Here is a 26,386-nt window from a genome sequence, read left to right on the forward strand (position 1 = left end):
CACACGCACAAATACATTAACACACACATACACACACACATACACACATACATTCACAAACATACATTCACAAACACATACGCACACATACACACAGATATTCACACACACAAATTCACAAACACACACAATGCAAATACACACACATGCATACACACACAACACACACACACATTCACACACACACACACACACACACATTCACACGCACACATACACACATGCATACACACACCACATACACACAGACACACACACATACACACAAATACATTCACACACACATACACATATGCATACACACACCACACACACAGACACACTCACACATACATTCACACATGCATACGCACACCACACACACAGACACACTAACACATATATTCACACATGCATACGCACACCACACACACAGACACACACACATTCAAAGACACACACACACATTCACACACACACATACACACATGCTTACACACCACACACACACACAGACACACACACACAAACACACATGCACACACACACAAACACACACACACACACACACGCACACACACACACAAACTTACTTTTACACCCACCACAATCCGTTGCAAAAATTATGTGCATTTCCGTAATTCGTAAGAGCTCTACAAATTGACACTAAGAGTATTGTTTAAAAGATCTTGAACATACTTTGTATTTTCAGCTTTTGCCTTAATTCAGTACTTGTTTTGATAACTTTGGTCAACACACATTATTTGAGTTACTCTAGCTGGGGTGCCATTTGTAACAACAATTTTACCTAACTTACGATTAATTTTACCTCCTGAATTTAAATATTAACTATTTCTCGTTTATAAAGTGCATTTCAGCTAAAGCTAGTAAACTTCAACTTTACCGACAGAACAAACAAAGAAACACAAATTTGACCATTGTTAATTTGTAAGCGGGATTTGCTTTTCGTTTCAGTTCGATTCACAAACTTACACAAGTTGCATAAATCAAAAGTTGGTGATTATCGAATTCAAATTGTAACCTGATTGGTCGGTCGATCGTTGCAGGTTCGCATCGCAAACATCATTCGAGCTACATTACTTATCACAAATCTTAGCGATAGCTATCAACGCGCGTTTTATTTTTCATAATTCATTATTCTTTTGTAGTTGTGTTGGTGTATAGTAACATTACTCGCAAGCATTAGACTTGATTAAACTGGTATAAATTGTCATAAAACTCGCACTTTATAACAAGCTAGAACAAGGTGTTCATTTTTCATTCACGTTCATTTAATTAAGTATCTAAACGACAAAAAGCACAGCAGAAAACAGAAACACAACTCAAATATTTATAAATTAGAAGTACAACTGCTAGAGAAATGGCTGATCAACTTACAGAGGAACAAATCGCTGAATTCAAAGAAGCTTTCTCCCTTTTCGACAAGGTAAGTTTTGACAATGAAATGAAGACCCAAAGAACATTGTCAACAATTAACATAGAAAAAAGGGATAATATTGACAGAGTATTTTTTCTCTTATTTCAGAGTCGACAATCTCAATAAAATTTTGCGGTCTGACAATAATCTTTGTTTAAATAGGAGCAATCATGCTTATCCGATCACATAACTTTTGTTGCTCAAGGTACCACTAGTGTGCGTCGAAAAATAGTGACAGAGTTCGGATATCGAAAATACGACGAAGGTAGAAAACTGTATCGCTAAAACGTTTCCAAGAAACAATTGTAGTAAAGTTTACTGAAAGCATCACAGCTGGAAAAAAAAATTTTATCATCAAAGTTTTGTCTGAACAGATCTTTTCCATTGAGCTGCAACGACACTCTCAGCAGATGCAAATACTTACCAACACAAATCAAAAAAGTTTGTTTATCTCAAAAACGGACAGTTAACAATTCACGGTGACATTTTTTATCCTGCCGTTTGAAGAAGGTTCGTAGTTTTCACGAAGATTTCAGTTCCGTCTCATTGTATGTAGTTTCATGTCAGTTAGCACCTAAACTATAAGATGACTCATACTGGGCGCATTTATGACTATATATTGACAACTTTCTAATTTGTGATATCGCGTTTTAAAAATCTTCTGATACTTATTAAGATATTTCTGCTATCAATTTCCCATCATTTTTATACTGATTTAGGAAAAAGTTTCAACCAAGCCAATATGTTTGAACATTCCACAATTTTTGCTGTCCCCATTTTAAACTCTAAATTGATGAAAATATTATCTGTATACTCACAGCAAAATAAAGAAATTCTATCTAAAGTTCCTTTTCAATGGAGCATTTGGGCAATCGTAATGTACTATAATTCAATCTTTTTGCGAGCCACCTCAAATTATTTACAATAGCAATAAGTTCATACACATTCGTTATTTTTATTTTCATCACTATAGGAGTACCAGAGATACGGACCGACCAATAATATCCTTTTAATTCAATAACTCGACAGTTGGTGAAAACTGGCCAAAAATAGATCGGAGATAAAATTGGAAGAACAAACACGTCCGCTCCTGGATGTTAGTGGCAGAGCAACTCAGCGCTGAATCCTTCAAAAGAAATTCTTTTTTATTAAGATGGCTGGCCAGTACTCTGTTCAAGTTACGATTTTCACTAGCCAGCCTTGATTTTTGAGTAAAATTTACTGCATAGAAAATAATATGTTGAGCATATCTATCGCTAACAAGGTTTTTTGTATGCGATTTGAACTTCCACGTGCGTATTTGTAACATTTATTTCGTGTAGAAATTCGTAACCACTAAGCTAAATGGGCGTTATGGTGATTGCCTACAAACTAGCTTATGTGTAAATAGCATGTATACTACTATAGTACTTAACAGTTGTAAGCTACAAAAGTATGACATTATACAGGATTTGTCTGCCGAACTCTATGACCCTATTATATTAATAATGAAGAAAATCTGCACATAATAAAACTTAAAAATTTATTGTTTCAGAACTGAATTATTTTATTTACTGTCCGGGCTTGTAAGTCAAGCATATAGGGTTACAATTTTTTTTATCTAACACAAAAGAACAATTCAGCTGATCTATATCACTAATTTTTTATTTCACCTACTAATATAGTCATGTTCAGTTTACAATTTTCAGCTTTCATTCATCCTTGATAAAAAAACTACTAGTCAATTCGTGGCAAAAATGGAGAAAAATGCCAAGCACAGGAAACAAGTTTCTTGAAAAAATTTTGGACATCCATCTATAGCATTGAAAAACTGTTTTTTTTTGCTCTAGTTTGTAAAAACACTTTCAAGAAGAGTTCAACACAGCAGCTGACCCTACAAATTTTTCACGTATGAAAGAGCATATCTACAAGCCAAAAGAAGTGGATTCAATTTTGATAGCTTTTTAGTATCATAGTTAACTGAGATTTTCAAAAAAATTTCTAATGCTCTAGAACCAGCAAAGATGAGGTTTAATTAAGTGAAAATATACTGCTGGGAATTTTTGGCAGTTCGATTTCAACCTCAGGCACAAACGCTGCTGGCTATATTTGCTTTAGGCTGAAATTATTTATTACATGTCAACAACTGAAAGTTAAACTCTCGGTGTAAACTATCCTAAGGATTACATCGTTCATTCATAAAGAAAGAGGTACTACGTTCAATTAGCCAAGATTTCTTTTCAGAATTCAGTTGCGGGAAACAAGCAACTGTTTTGCGGAAGAGATCGGACTAGAGTCAATGTTTCAAATTTTATCTCTCTGACTTCTAAAACTTGATTGCTGTTTCAGAACACTTGGTATTATTGGTTTTACCCGGCTTGAAATTGGCTTCAACCCGATTAATGTTAAAATGCAGATTAGTCGTGTACAAACTCGTAGCATTAAAATCATAAGCTTTTTGCGTCGTGATGGCGTAGCTGGCGATGTTAGTATACGGCTGACAATAAATATGATTTCAGGACGGAGATGGAACCATCACCACTAAGGAGTTGGGCACTGTGATGAGGTCTCTGGGCCAGAACCCAACAGAGGCAGAGTTGCAGGACATGATAAACGAGGTGGATGCAGATGGCAATGGCACCATCGACTTCCCAGAGTTCCTCACAATGATGGCTAGGAAGATGAAGGACACCGACTCAGAGGAGGAAATCAAGGAGGCATTCAGGGTCAGTAATTTGTGAACCTCAATCGAGAGTTTATAATTCTCATAGATTTTTCACTAACTTGTTAGTTATGACAAGAGGTCTCAAGTGGAGCACAGGTCAAAAATTTTATCTACAGATTTGTTACGTGGTCTAATTTTTCAAAAAATTTTTAATTGTTAAATTATTTGCCAAATTGTTCCCAATTTGAAAGAGCAATGAAAAATTTACCTGAAATTTGTGTTAAGAATTAAAAATTAACTGTTAAAGAAGAAACGTACACAATCCTCTAATATGACAATTCTCATTTATAAGCAGCTTCTCTGAGAATTGCAACCAAGCTATAATGTGATTGTGAAAATCAAGTCTTTATAAGCATACAAATTTTTCAAATTCCGCATTTGAACCTGATATATCGTAGTGGAACACGGCAACTGGATGATAACTTCGTAAAAATTCGTAATTTTTTTATAAAAAAAGATATCTCATGCACACTTAGAAGTTTTCACAGATTAACCTTTACAATTACCAAATACCTAAAAAAAACTTTTTGTCTTGGAAGCGTTCGTGTTGTCAAAACATAAATTACTATTGCTAAATTGGAAATTCTTTACAAGTGAAAGTGATAAGGCGTTTTTAGTTTCCAAGTTTAGCTAGATTTCGTGTCCGGACAAAACAGTCCCAGACAAAACAGTCCCAGACAAAACAGTCCCAAATTGCAAAATATTCCCAGACAAAACAGTCCCAGACAAAATAGTCCCAAGAAACCAGACAAAACAGTCCCAGACAAAATAGTCCCAAATAAAATGTACCTAATGCCATTATACCCAATGTACTTTGAAATGTTCGTTCAATAATCCGACAACAAATTAGCAGTCGCTATTACCCGTATGTTTTAACATACTTAATGGCCATGGCCATGCCTCAGCGGCCCGTGGGACTTGATATGAAACTATCACAACCGAACATGGGATTAAATTATCCGCTTGTTAAATCATACGTGTGAGAGCTATAATAATGGCCTTGGGACTATTTTGTCTGGGACTGTTTTGTCTGGTTTCTTGGGACTATTTTGTCTGGGACTGTTTTGTCTGGGAATATTTTGCTATTTGGGACTGTTTTGTCCGGGACTGTTTTGTCTGGGACTGTTTTGTCTGTTCACCGCTAGATTTATATATCAAAGGCTGACACAATCTATATAGATAATAAGCATAAAAATTTTCTGGAAAGGTTTGTTTTTTAGCAAAAATTATACAAAAATTATGCTAAACTATGCTACTCTTTTAAAGACATATCAAATGGTTTATAGATCACCAAGAAGAAGCAAAAAGACCAAAACTCAACCTGAAAATACTAACAAACTTTTTCGTTGCAACCACTTGTATAGAAGATAAAAGTTCTACCAACCAAAATTTTCGAGAACCTTCTTGAAGAAGCTGTTCACAAGTTTCAAACGAGATCTGCGTTTAACACGTGAGAAAGAATCTTTTTGATGCTTTTCAGTGCTACATGCATAGTTTTCATTTTTAAATCCTTGCATGTGTCGTCCAGCGGTGGCCAAATTTAAAACAAAACTCACAAATAAAATTTTTCCCTCGAAGATTTTGTCCCACCATAATCGACGTTTCCATATCTGTATAATCGTCTAATCAATTTTAAATGGATAGTTCTAGCTCTGGTTAGGCTATAAAAGTAGTTATCATTGTAATAATAATCAACAGTTAGTACTAAAATGGCAATGAAAAGAAAATTATTGTTCGCTGATGTGTAAAAAGAAAGAGATGCGGGAAATGTGTATAATTCAGTAAGGAACTAAACCGGTCCAGGAGACTATCTGCAGGAAAATGCCAACTACTGATGCTTTTTTCGGAGTCATAAATATTTTTGTTTGTTTGTCCTTTAAAATGGAGGAATTCGATAGTTTTCGAGAAGCGTGAACGGTTCTGGTAAGACTTTGGTCTTACAATTTTTTTGATAAAAGAGAATCTTTAAGGTTTCGTTCAATCGAGTCCCTAAATTGGTTAGCTTGCGGCTTTGATGTCGTAGCAAGAATGAATTATCTTGTAAATTTTTTTGGGAAATCAGAATCCTTCAAAATCTTAAAATTTCATATAAACAAATATAATACTTTTCTTAGAAAGACATCTCTTTATGGAATCTCAGTTCATTGCGAAATTTTCATCAGTTTAGATCAAGAAGAGATCAAGTTGTCATTTGGACTCATCTTGGAAATGTAACCCACACAATCGGGTTTTCAATGTTGTAATCCTCATGACCACCCTGATCTTGTAGTTTGGTATTTAAATTCAGTCTCCCTGCTCGTTGAGTGAGACTACGAGGTGATGAAATTATTGATTCCCCTTTTTGCTGCATCGTTGATTAATTTTGCATCCAAAAACATAAGATTGTTATTGGACTTCCAGAGCAATATCTTTTTCAGAGTCATTCTGTCCTTCTCCCTATGAACAGAACTTTTCAAAACCGGAAGGAAAAATCTTTTTAGGAATAATTGAAAAGAAGTTCAACATATTTTATTTTTTTTTCATAGTATTCGACACTTTTTGCTCTTTTTTTCCTATGGCGTTGAATCATATTTTTAAGCAGATCGGACACCAGACACTTTGAAATCTAACGCCGATGCGTATAGATTTGTCTGGCTAGTAAACTGGAACCGTTAAATTCCATGTTTAAGATAACATTCAATTGCTTTTCAAGTGAACATACATAGCGGATATAATGAAAGTTTGTTGCGAAGATTAAAGTCTACACTTGATGTAATATACACACCGGAAAATGAACAGATGCGAAATTTAACTTCACTAGATAACATCAACGTCAACTTTAAAGCTGAAATATCTCTCTATACGCCACGAAACAATACCAAACATGATAGATTTATGAACTTGGACCGTCTAGATTTTGGATCTAAACTAATTTCTGAAAATAAATGTTTGCTTTCAAGTGAACGCCAAATGACACTGACATTTTAATTGCTATTTTTGATTTCAACTGAAGTCAAAGATACAAAGTTTTTCAAAAGGTTTGCTTGCAATGAAATGTAACAATCTTTCGGTCTGATAAATCATGCTAATGGTTTCATGTTGCGGTTTGTGAACAAAATTGAAGTTGAGATTTACAAGTCTATTGCCTTGAAGTCAAGGTATTGCTCCTGAAGTCAAGGTATTGCTCTTGGTATTGCTCCTGAAAACCCTTTAACCCTTTGAAGGGCTGGTAAATTGGTTTTACGAGTAGCGGATTCACCTGCCCCCCCCCCCCCCGGCCTGCTGCTAATCATCAATCTGTAATAAACTATATTTTAATATTTTGTACCATTGCGCTTTTTTACACAATACCAAAGATCTTTAGTTCAACAAAACAGTCACATGCTCTTGTATTTTTGCTCACATAGATGACACAGAAAAAATTTCAGACCCTGGTTTAAATAATGGCTGCAATTTAACAATGAAGTTTGTAATAATTACTGCTTGCTGTTCATAATAGCAAATTACCGTCAAAACACTTAGAAGCAAAAATGGTATTTCAGGAGGACTGATTTTGACTTCAGTATCAAGGCAGTTCGTCAAAACTAAATTCCACTTTAATCTTCTTTCTTCAACAGCACCGCTCAATTATAAGTATCAGGAAATAATTCATTTGAATTCGTAATTTATTTGAAATTTTTAGATTCGGTATCTTCAGTTTCTTAGAATTGGTATATTCGATTTTAAACGTAAGAAAAAGCAAAATTAGAGGTTTTTGTTTATAATGTAGCCAAATATTATGGTAATTTTGTAATTGCAGGATAATTTCAGGACAAAAACCAGGACAACTTGTGACAAATTTTGAGATAACTGAGAAGCATCTTGTTAAATTATGTTGTCATAAATCTTGACATTCCTTGGTAAGATCTTGGTGAGATATAAAATTTTTTGAGATAAATGGGAAAGCCTTGGAAATATGTACATATCTTGACGTTTTCTTACCAAGAACTTTATTATGATCTCATTGAGGAAGATGTTTTCAAAATAGTTCAAGTTTCGTTGCACTTGTTAGGCGTAAAATTTCTCGTTTACATGCCCGTTATTATTGAGAGAAGTCTAGATAGGAATCTGATCACAGCACCATGATTTATTGTGGGAGCCCTATGTCTCTTCAAATATGGCAAGTTTCATAGAATTTTACGAACTTAGATCTAATTCAGTGGATATCTCGGTCATGAGTTTGGGACTTTGGACTGATTAGAGGCTATGAGGGAGCTACTTTCAGATATTTCTGACTGAGCAAATTTCCCATTACTGTAACTGTTACCAACTTTGTGTCCGTTGTAGGTATTCGACAAAGACGGCAATGGATTTATCTCGGCTGCCGAGTTGCGTCACGTGATGACTAATCTAGGCGAGAAACTCACCGACGAGGAAGTCGACGAGATGATCCGAGAAGCCGACATTGACGGAGACGGGCAAGTCAACTACGAGGAGTTCGTCAAGATGATGACGTCAAAATAGATGACGTACATAGCTAGAGAATTGGCAAACAATTCCCAACTGATTCCATAGAATTGACTCCGATTACAGCAAATGCGAAAATAGCAAGGGATAGAGACAGATTTTTGTTGTCTTTTTTTATTCTTCTCTCACTTATGTATGATAGTAATTAAGTATGAGTTAAAATACGTAATAGTAATGCTACTATATTAGTATACAACTACATCAGTTGCATTCCTTCGTTTTCGTGCAGCACAGTTCAAATGGTATGTAAATTTATACAAAGTTTAATTAAACTTTTGTTGAAACATCATTAGTCCGCGTTTTCTGGTCATTTTACAAGGCGAGTTGAACAAATTGCCTAAGTAAACGAAAAAGACGAAAGCAATTGCTGAAGTTAAAGAACAGGAGGTGGACCGTGAGCTCAATTAGTAGACTGTTGATTTGAATTAGAATAATGTCAGAAATAAACTAAGTAATATAAATTTTGAAATACCAAAAAAGTACAAGTCGGAAAAAAAGAAGAAAAAGTGATTACCCCGTAGAAGGAGTTCGTTCTGCATTAGTTGGACTTCTACAGGTTTCGAAAAGAACAAACTATAATTTCATGTCACCCCAATCGAGTACTCCGTACATTAACCATACTCAAATAAATGTTAAAAAACCAAACGTGAATTTCCGAAGAACTGCACAAAGTTTTGGAAACTGGGCTTAAGAAGACTTAAGTGGGCAAAGCCGTGAGAAACAAATGGAAAAGAGCCCAAAAATATTCTAAATCTCGGCCACCAGCGAAATATCAATCTTTGTCACTCAATGCATTCAATGCTACAAACTGCATTAATTAAAAAAATGACTAAAGATAAATAAATGTAAAAAAAGGTGACAAAAATATTCACACTTTCGACAATGTTAATACATCATAATCTCGATAAAGACATCTTTTTCATGACATTAGCGAGGCACAACTGTATTTAAACGTATCAAGGCAAAAAGCATCGTGAACTTACAAAGGCAAATCTAGCTTGATTTTTCAGCAGGTCTTAGTCTGAGATCGGTCACCAATTCACTTCGTTCAAAAAACCAAAAACTATTATGCTAAGCGAACGGTTTTGAGCCATTTCAGAAGTTATTCTTAGTGGAAAACGGTTTTGGAATTTCTCAGAAATACTACGTATGTTGCATTTAAAACAGAAAATCTAAGCGAATGTTTTGATGTAATACGCACAAAAATTCTCTATCTAATGATATAATTTAATCTTTTCAATTTACTCGGTAACATCCTCCGGCCCGGAAGAAGATGTTGGGAGGTTTGGTACAAGCTTAACGAGCGTGCGGACAAGCGATCCGGACAACTTGCGTACGACGGCGGAGCGAGTACTGTCGGAGCCGTGTCGGAGTTCTTCAATCCGAGCAGTTGGATAGTAAGCCTTAGAGTTGTTTTCTTCAACGATCCAAACTAAATCATCGACCTTTAGGTGCTGCTCGGCAGGCGTCTGCCGCTTAGATCTACGGTTCAGAGCAGGTACGTACTCCTCGAGCCAACGTGCATTAGCATAAGTCTGCGCACGAGCATACCGCTTACGATGATCGAACTCGTCAACGCCAAAGATGGATGGAGTTCCGGTTGCTTGGTTACCAAGTAGAAAGTGATTAAGTGTTATTGCGCCTAGGTCGGACGGGTCGGCGCTTACGGGCGTTAAGGGACGTGATTTTTGTGCGTATTCAACCAGGCAAAAAGTAGTGTTCATCACCTCATCTGTGAAGCGACGTGTATCGAGGATGGTGTACAGTACCCTCTTAAAACTACGGACCAACTTCTTCCACATGCCGCTTTGGTGTGGCGCACTTGGCGGATTGAACCTCCTCTTAATGCCTTTATGTGCAAGTTCCGCGGCGAGGTTGAGCGTGTTTCATTTTCAATAGATTCACGGATTTTTTTTTCCGCTCCGATGAAGTTCGTACCATTATCTGACCAAATTATAGCAGGCATACCCCGACGGGAGACGAACCACTCAACTTCCATTACACAGGAACTAGTGTCCAAGGACGAAACGACTTCAACATGGACAGCACGAGTAGTCAGACAATTGAAGAGAACTCCCCACCTCATCTCGGTAGTCCGACAAACGGTGACGTAGAATGGGCCGGAGTAATCAGCTCCGGTATTGGTAAAGGGAGCAGACTGGTATGCGAGTCTCTCATTTTGGAGGTATGCCATGATCATTTGATTGGTTGCTGCACGGAACTTTCTACACAAGACGCTCTTTGATTTGATGGAACCCATTGCGGAACTTAATTTAAGGATGGAATAACGTTCCTGTACCTTTGACCGTAAGTAATCAAGGCCTTGATGAGGGTTTTTCAAATGAGTACACCCTAGGAACAGTCTGACAAAAGTATGACGCACATCCAGCACACGATAGGATGCTTAGTCTGAGAGTCAATTTCCATTAGCTGTCGGTGTCGACCAGAAGAACGGATGGGACCATGAGGCCCAATAATTTGAGTATACTGAGCAGTGCGGCTGCTCTTTTTAACGGACTTTTTGTCAGGAAGATCGTTTCTCTCGGTATTAAAGATCTCTCCTTCAATCAAGTACTAGAGATGACGCTCGGTTTTGTCAATCTCAGCAGGGTCCGCTATTCTGCCGTCTACGGCACTGTAACTTCATGAGATAGTGAAAGACGGAGCCTATTTGAGGTAACACGAAGTAGTTTTTGATAAGAATTGAACTTATCAAACGGGATCAGATTAATGCTTTGTTCCTTAAGGGGCTCGATTACGGATGCGGCTAAAGATGATATGGAGTTATAATCTTTTTCTTTGGTTACAACGTCGAGCTTGTTGTTGTTAAAGACAAAAGTATTTGGTACGGAAGGGATTTGCTTAGTTCTCAAGAAGTCAGGACCCCTCACACAGCGACTAGATTGCCAAACTTCAGCAGACATACCACGCGTGCCAGCATCCGCGGGACTATAACAAGTGGAGACGTGGTTCCATTAGTCAACACTGGTCTTCTCTAGGATTTCACTAACACGATTTGCAAGGAAGATAGAGTGGTGTTTATTTTTTGAATTTATACACTGGAAGACAATGGTACTATCTGTATACATAAATACTTTCTCCGCAGTAACTGTTATTGCTCGACAGATTTCCCTTGTTATAAGGGCAGCAAGGAGAACAGCCTGTAATTCAAACTTAGGAACTGTCATTACCTTCATAGGACAAACGCAAGCTCTGTTGTTATCTTCCCGGAAATGCAAATTACTTGTGCCCTAAGAAAGCATACTGAATTGAATACGTCTTGCGAGCTATCACCCAACATGTGGAGTTCAAGATGTTGGAACAGTCCTGAAAAGAAACTTCTTGGTATAGTCATTTTAGCTAAATGCGGCAGTTCGACACATCATGCAAAGAATCTGTCAACTGCGTTTTCAAGTAATTCGTCATCCCAACTTCGTCCATTGACACGCCAAATGTCTTTCAAGATATACCGAGCACCGACAGTGAACAGTGCGACAAGACCAATTGGGTCGTAGACTTTTGACACAAGAATTAAGACCAAGCGCTGTGTTATACTTTTCGTGATGGTGCTGTTTGTACCCCTGCTTACAACAAGAGTAGTGTTGTTGTGAACCCACTTCAGACCAAGTGCTTGCATTGTTTCCTCTTTGGATGAAACAATGACTTTCGGTTCAGTGGGTGGAGCAGACCCATCATTTCGGTCAGCCAGATCTGGTACATTGCTTATGAACTTAGTAAGCTTGAACCCACCTAGATAGAGAAGATGTACCAATTCCATCGATCTAATGAGAGCCCTCTCAAGTGATTCCACTGAGTCTAAGTAATTGTCCATGTAGAAGTTCTCAAAGACGGCTTTCGCGGCTTCTGAGTACTCCTTAGCATTATCACTTGCCAAGCCCTGAAGTGCGTAGTTGTCGCAGGTGGGCAAATCTTTTGCCCCAAACATGTGACGTGTATACTGGTGTACCATAACATTTGATGTGGAGTCCTCCCGCCACAAAAAGTATAACGATAACTGATCACATGGTAACACTACAATTTGGAGGCACATTCCCTCTATGTCGGCGGATACGGCAAATGGATGTTGTCTGAACCGTAGGCGTACGTAAATTAGATTTTGAATTAAGTCAGGTCAGTTGGTATGTCCCGGCATGCTTGACAAGCGAGGGAATTGGTGGTCTAACTGTAAATCATTGAAGTGCCTTGTTGCATGACAGAGTTGTCGAGCTGGGTTTGGGGCGTTTAGTTGAGCTGACATATCAAAGTTTTTTGGTAGTGATGAAGGCGCATATTGAGGCTGTTACTGCTCTCGCATGATGTTGTTTTGCACTATGTGCATTATTTCTTACATTGGTTCCACTACTTGGTTCTCGCGGCTCATGGACAGGGAGCTCGATGTTAGCCTCAACATAACCATGTATATTGAGATCAGATTGTGAGTTTACAGGTTGAGTTGAAGAAGGACGAGGCACAATTGCTTGGTTGGATTGGGCGATGAAACAAAAGTGAAAACTGGGTTCTTTTGCAAACTCTGTCATGTTGCCGGCCGGTGACAAATTGACTCAGTCTTGAACAATTTTTTTGTTCTTGACTGAGCTTCATTCCGTGAAGAGCACGTTCGGTTTACCTGTACTAGACCTGTTTGATGATGGTTTTGTCACCAACTCAGTTTCTTCAAGAGCTGAAGCAGCTACTTGCTTGCAATGTTCTTGCTGAAACTGCTGTATTTCCAATTTTTGCAGTTGCGTTTGTGCTTCATTTTCAAGACGCTCTTTAGCAATATGCAGCTCTGCCTTATGTTGTTTCTCAAGTTCATCCCTTTTAAGTCTTGTTATTTCCAAATCTCGTTGACGCTGACTTGATTTTTTTGAAGAATTCATATATGAACGTGGTCTTGAATGATGAAAGGTATACTGCTCTGCTGTCTCTTTGTCTTTGACCGAATTGATGTACCCTCAAGCAGCAGCGATGAACTCGTCAGTTTTCTTAGTAAAAGTCTCTGACCATTTTTCAAGGTCCTTACAGGCAGCAGCTGGATGTTCAGTTTTTTTTGTGCCAAACCGGAGAGCTCTTCATTCTTATCAACTACTCTAGTAAAAGCTTCTTCGCACTTCACAATGACACGTTCAGTATGAACTTTCCTGCCTTGTTTATCCACAGCATTCTTAATTTTACCATAGATATTATCAAGTTCAATCTCTGTTTTTGCCCTCGCAATATCAATTTTGTTGAATTTGTCCTGCAATGTTGCCATCATCTAAGCAAAACACGAACCAAAAGTTTAATTGATCAATAGAAGGTAGCACACACAAACAACAAACGGATTAACTTGAACCCTAATAAGACAGTTTGCCTAGCAAACCGCCAAAGAGCAAAGTTGTTCGTCGAGTACAGTAGTACCCTGCGAAAGAAAGAGCGGTGCGAGCAATAAGCGCATCATGGGAAAAAACGGGAGACGGGACGGACGTGAAGAAGCGCCGAACGAGTACCGCACGACGCAATGGGAAACCAGACGGACGAACGGGATCGTCGGGTGAACAACGGGCGACAAAAGGAGGAGTGCGGTACGGGCGGGACGGAAACGTCGGGCAAATGGCGCGCGACAGAGCGGGAAATCTGTACTGAGCGCGACCGTAACGTCGGATGAACTATGCACGACGAGGCGGGAATCAGTGAGGCTGGAACGGAATCGTTAAACGGGTAGGGCGCAACTCAATGGAAAGCGGGGATAGCACATGCGGAAGACAGTAATCCACAAGCGAGGAGGCGGGGAGAACAATGCTGGCAAAACACAGCAACAAACGCAATCAAAGAAACTAGCCCTAACTCCAGAACAAAATTAAGTCACACCCTAGCAAGCAACGAGACTAAGCAACCAACGGGGTTAAACAGCCACGGGATTGCTGTCGTGTAGTGGGAATGCTTTTGGCGGCGAAGGAGCAAAACGGATTGCTGGTGGGATTAACGGGAAATGCGGTGGTACGGGGTTTAAAACGGGGGATGGGAGGGCAGGTATATTCTTGTGTGCTTGTGTTGGATTAAGTGCTAACGGAGCGTTAGCGATTGCATTTAAAGATGGCAATCAATGAGGAATGACTAAATTCAACTCTCCCGGCATGCTCGACTAGCGAGGGAGTTGGTGGTCTAACTGTAAACCATCGAAGTGCATTATTGCTTACATTGGTGCCACTACTCGATTCATGCGGCTCATGGACAGGAATGTTCATGTAAGCCTCAACTTAACCATGTATATTGAGATTAGATTGTGAGTTAAAGGTTGAGTTGAAGAAGGACGTGGGACAATTGTTTGGTTGGATTGGGCGATGGAACAAGAAAAGTGCTAACTCGGTTCTTTTGCAACATCTGCCATGTTCCCGGCCGGTGACAAATTGACCCAATCTTGATCAATTGAGTAAAGAGCACGCCCTGTTTACCTGTACTAGACCCGTTTGGTGGTGGTTTTGTCATCAACTCAATTTCTTCATGAGCTGCAGCAGTTACTTCCCGAATGCAATGTTCTTCCCGAAGCTGTTGTAATTTCAATTTTTGCAATTGCGTTTGTGCTTCAATTTCAAGACGCTGCCTAGCGATATGCAGCTCTGCCTTATGTTGCTTCTCAAGTTCCTCCCTTTCAAATCTTGTAATTTTTAAGTCTCGTTGATGCTAGCCTAATTTAGAAGTCATTCTAGAAGTCATATCCTAATCTAGAAGTCATTTATGAACGTGGTCATGAATGATGCAAGGTATACCGCTCTGCTGTCTCTTTGTCTTTGACCTAATTGATGTACCCTCGAGCAGCAGCAATGAACTCGTCAGTTTTCTTAGTAAAAGTCGCGAAACATTTTTAAAGGTTCTTACCGGCAGCATCTGGATCTTCAGTTTTTTTGTGCCAGACCAAAGAGCTCTTCGTTTTTATCAACTACTCTAGTAAAAGCATCTTTACACTTCACAATCAGACGTTCAGAATTAACTTTCCTGCATTGCTTATCCACAGCATTCTTAATTTCACCATATATCTGATTAAGTGCAACCTCTGTTTTTGCCCTCGCATAATAAATTTTGTTGATATTGTCCTGCAATGTTGCCATGATCTAATCAAAACAGGAACCAAAAGTTTAATTCATCAATAGAAGGGAGCACACAAAAAACAAAATTGGATTAACTCGAATCTTAGTATGACGGTTTGCCTAGCAAACCACCAAAGAGCAAAGTTGTTCGTCGAGTACAGTAGTACCCTGCAAAAGAAAGAGCGGTGAGCGCAATAAGCGCAACATGGTACAGAACGGGAGACAGGACGGACGTGAAGAGACGTCGAACGAGTACCGCACGACGCAATGAGAATCCCGACGGACGAACCGGAACGTCGGTCGAACAGCGGGCGATAAAGGAGGAGTACGGTACGGGCGGGACGGAAACGTCGGGCAAATGGCGCGCGTCAAAACGAGAAATCGGTACTGAGCGGCATAGACACATCGGGTGGACTACGAACCACAAGGCGATAATCAATGCGGACGGAACAGTAACGTGGAGCGGGTAGGGCGAAACTCAACGGAATGCCAGGATAGCACTTGCGGAAAACGGTAAGCCGCGAGCGAGGAGGCGGGTAGAACAATGTTGGCCAATCACAGCAACGAACTCAATCAAAGAAACTAGCCTTAACTCCAGAACAAACTTAAGTAACACCCTAGAAAGAAGGAGAGAGGCTAGTGTCAGGCAATCTAGCAGAAGTCATTAGGGGGCTTTATCTAACAATATCAAAACAATTTACGACAACGAAGTATTATAACCAAAAGTCAAAGGGCCAAGAAATTTACTAGCCGTAACTCCAGAACAAATTTAAGTCACACCCTAGCAAACCACCATACCCAAACAACAAAAGTGCATACTACCAAAATTAATCAAGCTGCAACGAATTGCTAGCAAACTAGTGTGGTGAAAGCCATGAAACGAACCGGCCGTAACTCTAGAACGAACCTAAGTCACACCTTATCAAGCAACGTGACTAAACAACCAACCAGCATAATAGCAGAAAAAATTTTACGACAACAATATCTCACCATATAACATCATACAACAGATAAACGGGGAATAGAAAGAAACGCGGTGAAATGGAAACGAAACAAAAAGACGGAAATTGAAAATTAAACCAGATAATTCGCGGAAAACGGACGGTAGTGAATAACTTTAAAAATAGGGAGAGCAAAAGGTTTAATAAAGTGCTATTGGAGAGATCCAGCCACAAAATAATCCGTAACTCGGAGTAAATTTAGTCACATCAAGAGTTAGCTGGTGGACCCCAACAACAACGCAAGACTAAGAAACAGGTTATCAAAGGCTTGAGAGAATTCCGCCTCCTCGAACGCATGACGAGTGCGAAGCATTTAACGACGGCACTTAGAAAGTTTATTCGGTCGGGAACGTGTTATCAAGGACCGGAGTTTATTCTTATGTGCTAACACTATGTTTTCAGCTCAAGCGAAGGCCCTTGACGTAATGCTATGTACTCTTTAAGTAAACTAGGGTTTTTCTGTTTACGTATAGACACAATATCTTTCACTATATGGATGATAACTAGAGTACTACGCTTGAGTTGATCTTAATTATCAGGAATTCCCTCTATGGGGCAATACACTATAGATTCTATACGCTCATGATACTTTTCATGCACTGCAATAAGCTGCGAAGGTGTCAAAAACTTATTATTATTGCTGCAATGACGCGACAATGTTTTGTTCACTGTAGTAGTTCATGCCATATAACTAGGCGCTTTTTATTTCGGAGAAAATGACTCAACTGGAACTGAGCTGTTTTTTGGACTTTTACAGCGCTAGGATTGAAACTCAGACCCGGTAATGCCTAAGTCTTACTTATAATGGTCTTGTTACGCATGAGGCAAAGTATTCTTGACGTGAAGCAGTGATCTGGCAACTATTATGAAAATCATATAAGATTATTTTTACAAGATTGACGCAAGCTTTGCTCAAATTCCAAACCTATTGAAATTTTGAGAAATAATAGAAAAGAAACTTTCCCAAGGATGAGCTGTTATTTGAGAAAAAAAATAGTTTTCTAATTTTTTTTTGCAAATTTTGTTAAACTGGATCAACTTGTTCATTGTTGTTTTTTTTTCAAATCGTCAATTTTATTCAATTATTGCATCCCGGATTAATATTCTTTCTCCTATAATTTGCTAAGAAATTTTTCACATTTGGTCAATTTTTTCAAACTTTTTATGGTTCGCTAATAAAATATAAGAGCCTAATTGTTCAAAGTAATAAAGTTTTCCACAATTTGGTTAATTCTTATCATTCTGACCAAAAAATTTCAAAATTGACATTTTTTTCGAAAAAAAAACAAGAAAGTAGGTTAAAAACCTGACAAGATCCAGAGAGTTTAATGGGAGGAGGTCCTAGATTTTCCGGCTAAATTGTAGTCAATTTAAAGTCTTCAGGAAATAAAATGGTGAGTTCAGTTGAATCTTACAGTTTTGGATTAAATGTCCTTATTCCAATCGAAAAGAGCCGTCAACTGACGTCGATGTTCAGACTTTTTTGATTCACTCCAGTTCAGCGTCTTTGAAATTGTATCCCCTTCTTTCTGATATCACTGCATCTTTGACTCTTCAGTGAGCCCATCCATTGGGAACTGTCATTTTGAAGCTTTTCGGCAAGTTTGGACGCTCCAGGAGCGGATGCTTTTGAGTCAATAAGATAGAGCAACCAATTTCCACTGTCTTTGATTATAAAGATTAACTAATTTTGCAAAGTGGTAACTTTATAGCTGACTGTTTCCAAGAGAAAGTAAATGAGAAACTAAATAAATTTGTCGGAAAAACAATCGAGAATTATGCTATTGCATGATTGTTCACATGTTTGTCCTAAATCGGACTCTACTTTCAATTAATTCGATTCAGCATTACTTTTAAATTGATTAAAATTATTCAGTTTTCATGGGCGATAAATTTACAATTTAATTTTCCGAAGCAAAGGGCATTTGTGAATTCAATTCTTCATGTCAGAAAATCAAATGTTTTCGCTGAACTCTCGATCTAGCTGAACTCTCGCTGAACTCTCGATCTAGCGATGAAACCGAAGCCATGTCTTCTAGAAATTTTCTAATTCTAGAATTGTTTCATTCGACAGTACCCCTGAAGAAAACAAAAACAAAGCATTTCATTTACTAAAACATCAGAAAACAATGTCTTGTTTGAGAAATAGAGATAAAACTTAAAACACTTTGATTTGAGTTGTTATTTTCTATAATAAACTACAACAAATAAAATATTTTTTATCAAATTGACTGATTACAATTCGAATTTTTTTAGGGCTGTCCAAAACAGGCATTACACAAAAAATAGCCTTGATTTTGTCGTTTTCATCATTTGGGTACAAGTAATTGTTCCGAATATTACGGATATGGATGATTTGACTACAAAAATTCAATATATCAAAAATTTTCATGCATTTTGCAAAATTTTTGAGTTAAAGTAGCAATTTTTTAAAATTTTTGTTCAGGAATTCTCTTGAACAATGCAAAATTAAAGTGCTCTTCTTTGGAGATATCGCATATGGGGTCAGTAGTTTTTAGGCATATTAATCAGGTAATGCAAAATGAAGTGAAGCAAAAACTTATTCTGCTCGATTATTGATGAAAAAGGCTAAATTTTGCAAACTTACCAACAAATTCAGCCAAAAAATAAATCAAACAGCTCAACGACAATCTGCTTCTTTTAGAGTTGAAGCCAAAAAACTTTTTTTACAAGTATTAACAAGTTATTTAGCAAAATTGGCAGAAAAGTGCGTAAAAATACGGAAAAAATGAACAGTAAAAAAAAAGCAGTCAAATGTTCAGACAATTTAAACCTCTTTAACTGCGTGCAAAAAAAAAGAAAATAACAAAATCTTTATTAGTTATTTGTTTTACGCTAGACGGTCTTTTTATTGGCACCACTCAGAACCCTCTACGATGCATATTTCGGTTTGCCGAAATTGATTGAACAAAAAAGCCTCTTTGAGAATGTAGTTCCTCCCTCACTATCGATCTAACGATAAAATTCAATCCATGGCTTCTAAAATTTTTCCGTTATAAAAATTTTTCTTTCGACAAGAAAAGTACCCCTATACAAGACAAAAACAAAGCATTGCATTAACTAATACATCAGAAAACATTGTCTGGTTTGAGAAATAGTGATAAAACTTAATTATGTATTTTTCACAATCCCAGAGAGCATGCAAAATAATAACTTAAAACGCGGCAACCGCGGAATTTCATTGAGATTTGCCGACACAAAGATTTGTCGAAAACAAATTTTGGAATGTACTTCAGGCGCAAAAAAAATTAAATGCTCTACTAGGAGTGAAAAAAAAAGTACAAAAATGGAGAGAAAGAACATTCAAAAATTACCAAATTGCCTCAAATTACCTCGAATTACTAGATTCATTTATATGTGACTTTTTTAGTTAAAACCGTCAAAACAACACACCCAATTAGGGAACAAGAGTCAGAAATTGTAATTTAGTTTGCCAAAAGATAACTGAAGAGTTTAAAACAAAGAGTTAGCAACTGTTTTTTCCTCGAACAATGAATGAAAGCGCCCCTTTCCAAAACCAAAACTGACAAAAATTTATGTGAAAGATGTTGAATTGATTCGGTTTGCTGCAACCGACAGTTCAATACCTAAGCATCTTGTTTCGATTTGAAAGAAGAAAGTAGGTTGCATGGATTTTGTTCAAGAAAACATATAACAGCACTTTGAAATCAATTTTTTTCCACTAACGACAAAACATTTTGCAAAATTACTGGCTGTGTATTCTATCGTCACCTGGTTAGATCAATCAAGTTTCCATTTGTTAACATACACTTCAGTTTCAGCTTCAACTTTTTTTATCTTGGCAACTCTAAGACGACTATTTTCTACGCAAGACATGCGAAATTTGATATGTTTATATTCTTTAGGATGCCTGATACTATAACAAGTTTACTGAAATAGAAAAAAGAGAAACTGATAAAAAAAGTAATAGCACTAAGAATTTAATGAAGGGAGTCATTTAATAGCGCAACAAATAGAAAGGAAAATAAAAAAAATTACAATATAGAAAATATTATAGAAGAATTGGGACATCAGCGATAACTTTTAACAAGCGAAGTCAGAAATTCAATACCAAAGGAGCAAAAGCGACAAGTTGTTATCAGACTCGATTAATAGCAAAACAGCAGAAAATAAATCAGCATTTCCTAGAAGCATAGGCAAATTTATAGAACACACTCTTGAGTTCTGATAGCACATACACGTTTCGTTAAACTGTCATAAGTAATGAGGTGACTATTCATTCTTAGAAGTCATCAACATATAAAAAACTGAATAACATTGTTAACTTTCGTACGCCATCAACGAAAGCAGAATCGTTGCTGGTTCACCCTGGACAGAGTTCAATTGATCTTTGTTTGCCAATGCAAGAGAAAACATAAACATAGGAACAGTTTGTCAAACTGTGTAAGGAAAATAACATGGTAAAGACAAGCAATTTGCAATTTGCCAAGTGTGGAGGATGGTGTTTTGGGCAAGAAAATAAAAATGTTAAAATTCTTAAATATAATGTGCGTTGATAGACATTGAAGATCGTTTACAAGTTGGATTCTAAAAACTGACAGAAAAATTTTGATCTATAGTTTGAAAAAAGCAGTTGCCAGAGAGATGAGTTTCATCCAAAACAAAGTTGAATTCAAAAAATGGCATCTGCCATACAAAACAGTTTCTCAAGCGTGGGGTGGCAGCCTGCATGACGAAAACTTATCTACAAGGGAAATTTAAAAAAATTGAATGATGATGATGTGAATAACTGGTACAGAAATAAACAGATGATACGTTTGAGTGCTTTTAGATTCTAAAAACCGTTTTCCCGGTGGCTAAGTTTTAGTGCTTATCCACTTAATAGTTTTTGCGGAAAACAAAACGTTCCAATTTTCTCTGAAAAATTACTTAGATTTCATCTGCTGCAATCTGGTTATAAAAGCGTTCATAAATCGGATTATAACCGTAGCAGTCTGAAAATTGAATTTTATAAATCAACTAATATTATATGTTATCCTATTTATTGTATGTGGTGACGTCAAACCGAATCCTAGACTTAATCTTGATAATTTCCTAACAATCGAATATCACAAAAAACACTGCGCTATCTTAATTTTTTATCATACCTTTAGTAGATCAATAACAGGAGTATTAAAAACAATCGCAAAAAAATATCTATTTTTACAGCATCGAAACAACCAAACGTGCTTGACAGTAAACAAAAAGAGACAAAAGAAGAAAAAAATGTATCTTTGATTTCTTTGAAAAATAAGCGATATTTTATTCATCAAAAAAGGCCAAAGTTGACACAACGTGGTGAAGTAGAAGTCTGGATACCAATTAGCTTCAAAAGTAAAATCAGGAGTGACGTTAACTCAATCAACAAAAAAATCCATTAATGTGAGTTGAAAAACAAAAACCATTTAGCGAAAAACTTCTAATAAAGTTTTCTTATTTTTCTAGAACAATCTGCACGAAATTTGTTGTTGATGGATTATGGATTGACATCAGAAATCTTAGCAGCATATTCGGTAACAGACAACATTATAATGTTCGAGAAGGACTACAACTTAAATTGCTTTCAAGAGAAAAAACATCAAAGGTCGCTTCCAATAATGGGTTAGGCAACGTAATTAAAATTGAACCAACAAATCTAGACAATGAATTTTTAATTGATCACTGCTCAACCACAAAAAAAGATTTTTCACACAATAATATTAAAACCACTGTATAGGATTGAACATTTTTAACATATATTTAATTCGCCTTTGCACTTGGATAATTAAAAACGTATAGCGCAGTACTTTATTGAGATAACAAAAAACTTTTTCGATATGTTAGAAAATGTGTTCAATAATTCAGTTGAAAAAAACTGATATAAAGAGAATTCCTGACCCCCAGTGGCGTCAACAAAATTTATCAGCGTTTTAATTTTTGGAAGAAGGCAGAAATTTTTGCGTGTATAACATAAAAAACAATCAGAAACGTCACTACTCGACAATTGAAAGAGCAAGCATTGAGTATGAATTTTAATTATCGAGACTCTTCCTGATTCAAACCAGAATGAAATTTTTTAAACAAGAACTCAAAAGTTAGGTCAAACATAACAACGTTTCCCAAATTCGGAACAATCTAATTAATTACAGATGAAAAAAGTCTCTAACCCTTTAAATATTTCTCTTTCTAGGCTGGGTGTAAACGATGGGGTGAGAGAAAACGTTTCGCTTATAACGAAAACCATTTGTCCTTCAGATTAATGACGAGAAAAAAATTGTATGATGCATTAGACAAACTATCGTCGAACAAAGAATCGGGTCCTGCATTCCTTCCCTCACGCTCTTTTATTATATTGAAGTATTAAAAAGTATCTATTGGAAAGTATTAAAAAGTATCTATTAAAAAGTATCTATTAAAAAGTATCTATTGGAAAGTATCTCCCCTCGCTAAAGTATTAAAATATCTATTGGAACATATTTTCAGTTGACAAATAACAATTGTATCTCAAACAATCATTTTCTAGACGTACTTAAAAACGCATATGTAGCTCCAATTTACAAAAATCGATCCTCTGGAATCAGTGAGCTAAAGGCAAGTTTCAATCACACCAACTCTTGACAGAATTTGTGAAACGCTTCTACTTCAACAAATGCTAGAACATGCAGGAGAGATAAGAAAAAAAACAATGAAGGTTTTTGAAAACTAAATTGTCAATTAGGAGAGTCAATTCATTAACTGAATCAATAAAAAACAAGTTAAACAAAATAATAGTATTTTTAGTGTTGTTAAGATCTACTAAAAGCTTTCAACTCAATTCCGCCCAAAATTTCTCTCAAAAAATTGCAATGTACGCTTCGTTGTGGAATCCAAAACTATGCTGGACGCATTTCAATCTAATAGAGAACAATGCGTTAAGAACGGAATCATATATTCAGATTGATTAACCGTGGAGTTGTTCAGAAAACAGTCCTCTTTTCACTAATTTTTACACTGTATTTGAACAATTTCATGAAAAAAATGAAAAGTTTAGAATTTTGCAATTCGCAGATGACACAAGAAATATATCACAATCCAAACTTAAGATTGACGAGACAATAACTGAAACCTTTTCCAGCAAGAAAATAAGAAGAACCCCGCTTTCAATCAAATTGACTTGCTCTTGCATGCTCCCCAATTGAAAAAGGGAATTTGATCAAAAATAAAAACAAACAATTCAACATGAATTTTTTTTTGATCGAGACCATCGACACTCATTTCTCAAGAGTAATATTTTTTTAACTTTGAATGGCATATAATAGCAATTATTTTTTTTCCATCTTCAATAAACCAATGTTGTATCTTGCATCTATTTCTGAACACAACATTTGCATAAAAACTAAAATAAAAATGACATTACATAAAACATTGAAAAAAAACGAAAATTTAGTCCCTGTGTCTTTTTTACCAAAAGTTCTCATCCCAAATGTTTGTATGTCTATGTGTTTAGATTAAAACTATGTACATCTTAGTGTACCGAAATTTATGTGCCCAATTTTATGTGCAAAAGTATATTTTTTGTTCGAAACTCACCCCCAAGAGTAATATTATTTAACCTTGAATTGCAAATACTAGCAATTATTTTTTTCATCATCAAAAAGCCAATTTTGTATCTTGGTTCTTTTTCTGAACACACCATTTTCACAAAAACTAAGATCAAAAATGACGTTACTTAAACCGTTGAAGAAAACAAAATTTGGGTCTCCGTGTCCTTTTTACCTAAATATCTTATCTTAAAAGTCAGCAATTTTTTGCATATGTATATGTTTAGATTAAATCTATGTACTCATTAGGACTCCTTATAAAACTGAATCAGTTTTTTCATCTGCAAATTTATTTGCAGAGTGACTTGATCTTACATGCTCCCCAAATTAAAAAAAAAGAATTTGGTAAAAAAAAACAAACAATTCAACATTAAAATGTTTTAGATGGAATCTCATTCCTCAAGAGTAATATTTTTAACCATGAATTGTTTATATTAGCTACTATGTTTTTCAACTTCAATAAACCAGTGTTGTATCTTGCATCTTTTTCTGAACACTGTTTTAACAAAAACTAAAACCAAATATGACGTTAAATATAACGCTGAAAAAAAGGAAAATTGAGTCTCCATGTCTTTTTGACCAAAAGTTCTCGACCCAAAAATCAGCAAGCTTTTGTATCTGTATCATTTTTAGATATTTAGTAAATATTAAATTAAGCAGATATTTAGTAGATATTAAATTTGTAAATTTAGATTAAATTATCTACCCATAAGAAGTCGTTATAAAAATTGAATCAAGTTTTTTATCTGCAAATTTATCTTTCTGGAGTTACAACTGTGACTATGCCAGAAACATTGTTTCTTACATAATTAATTCATTGAAATAATAATGATTTCAGAAAAATCATCAAACAGTTTTCGAAACTATCATAAAACTACCGTTTAATTTCATCTCAATTGTTTCTTCAACTCTCACTTTCTCTCTCTAGCTCTCTCTCTCTCTCTCCATATATATATTTATATATATATATATATATATATATAAATAATATAATATAAAATAAGTATATATATATATATATATATATATATATATATATATATAGACTTATTTTGTATTATATATATATATATATATATATATATATATATATATAATATAAAGTAAGTCTATATATATATATATATATAAATACTTATTTTATATTATATATATATATAATATAAAATAAGTATATATATACATATATTGGTTGAGTGTGTGCGTGTGTGAGTGTGTGGGTGCGTAAGTGTGTGAGTGTGTAGGTGTTTAAGTGTGTGTTTGTTTGTGTGAGTGTGTGTATTTTTGGCTGGTCTGGCCTGGCTCTCCGATTTGAAAATTTTCTTTTAAGTTTACAATCACCTTGAAAATTTTTGAGATTATCCTAGCTACACTATGTTATAGAAGCCATTTAATTCGTAGAAAAAGGCGCAAAAAACAAAGTGTTAGCTTATCAATTTTCAGTTTTTTGGCATTCGAAACTTAATTTACTCACTGCGCACTAAACCTCACTACTTCCATTCTCTCATCATTTCTTGTTTGGGTGGAAAATGTTTTTTCAAAGGTTGTAAAAAAATTTGTATACATATTTGAGTTTTATCTATTATCAAATCTTTGAAAGCAGCACTTAAGATTGACGAGACAATTACTGAAGCCTTTTCCAGCAAGAAATTGAGAAGAACCCCGCTTTCAGTCAAACTGATTTGCTCTTGCATGCTCCCCAATTGAAAAAGAGAATTTAGTTAAAAATAAAGATAAACAATTCAACATGAAAACTTTTTTTTGATCGAGACCATCGACACTCATTTCTCAATAGTAATATTTTTTAACTTTGAATGGCATATAATAGCAATTATTTTTTTTCATCTTCAATAAGCCAATGTTTTATCTTGCAACTTTTTCTGAAGACACCATTTGCACAAAAACTAAAATCAAAAATTGTCCTTACATAAAACGTTGAACAAAACGAAGATTGAATTTCCGTGTCCTTTTACTTAAAGTTCTCATCCCAAAAATTAGCAAATTTTTGTATATGTATATTTTTAGACTAAATTTATGTACCCATTTGGAGTCCTTAAAAAATTGAATCAAGTTTTTTATCTGCAAATTTAATTTCCTGTGGTTACAAATGTGCCATTGCCTGAAACCTTGCT

The 26,386-nt window shown here is 36.0% G+C and overlaps 1 protein-coding gene across 1 annotated transcript; it reads left to right on the forward strand.

The window, feature by feature from the left end:
- Nucleotides 1-691: 691 nt before the first annotated feature.
- On the forward strand, nt 692-8,895 carry LOC142344605 (calmodulin). The gene is made up of 3 exons (XM_075396400.1): nt 692-1,426; nt 3,916-4,122; nt 8,427-8,895. Exons 1-3 carry the CDS (start codon nt 1,361-1,363, stop codon nt 8,601-8,603), a joined length of 450 nt encoding a protein of 149 aa, XP_075252515.1. The 5' UTR covers nt 692-1,360; the 3' UTR covers nt 8,604-8,895.
- Nucleotides 8,896-26,386: the final 17,491 nt, after the last annotated feature.

Source organism: Convolutriloba macropyga, chromosome 8 (assembly GCF_964194025.1).
Source record: "Convolutriloba macropyga chromosome 8, txConMacr16.3, whole genome shotgun sequence".
NCBI lineage: Eukaryota > Metazoa > Xenacoelomorpha > Acoela > Convolutidae > Convolutriloba > Convolutriloba macropyga.

Excerpts from the sequence above, each read along its gene's own strand:
- LOC142344605 (XM_075396400.1), top strand. The coding sequence starts at position 1,361 with ATGGCTGATCAACTTACAGAGGAACAAATCGCTGAATTCAAAGAAGCT. Across the intron at positions 1,427-3,915 it reads CTTTCTCCCTTTTCGACAAG|GACGGAGATGGAACCATCAC; the intron begins GTAAGTTTTGAC and ends ATATGATTTCAG. Across the intron at positions 4,123-8,426 it reads AAATCAAGGAGGCATTCAGG|GTATTCGACAAAGACGGCAA; the intron begins GTCAGTAATTTG and ends TGTCCGTTGTAG.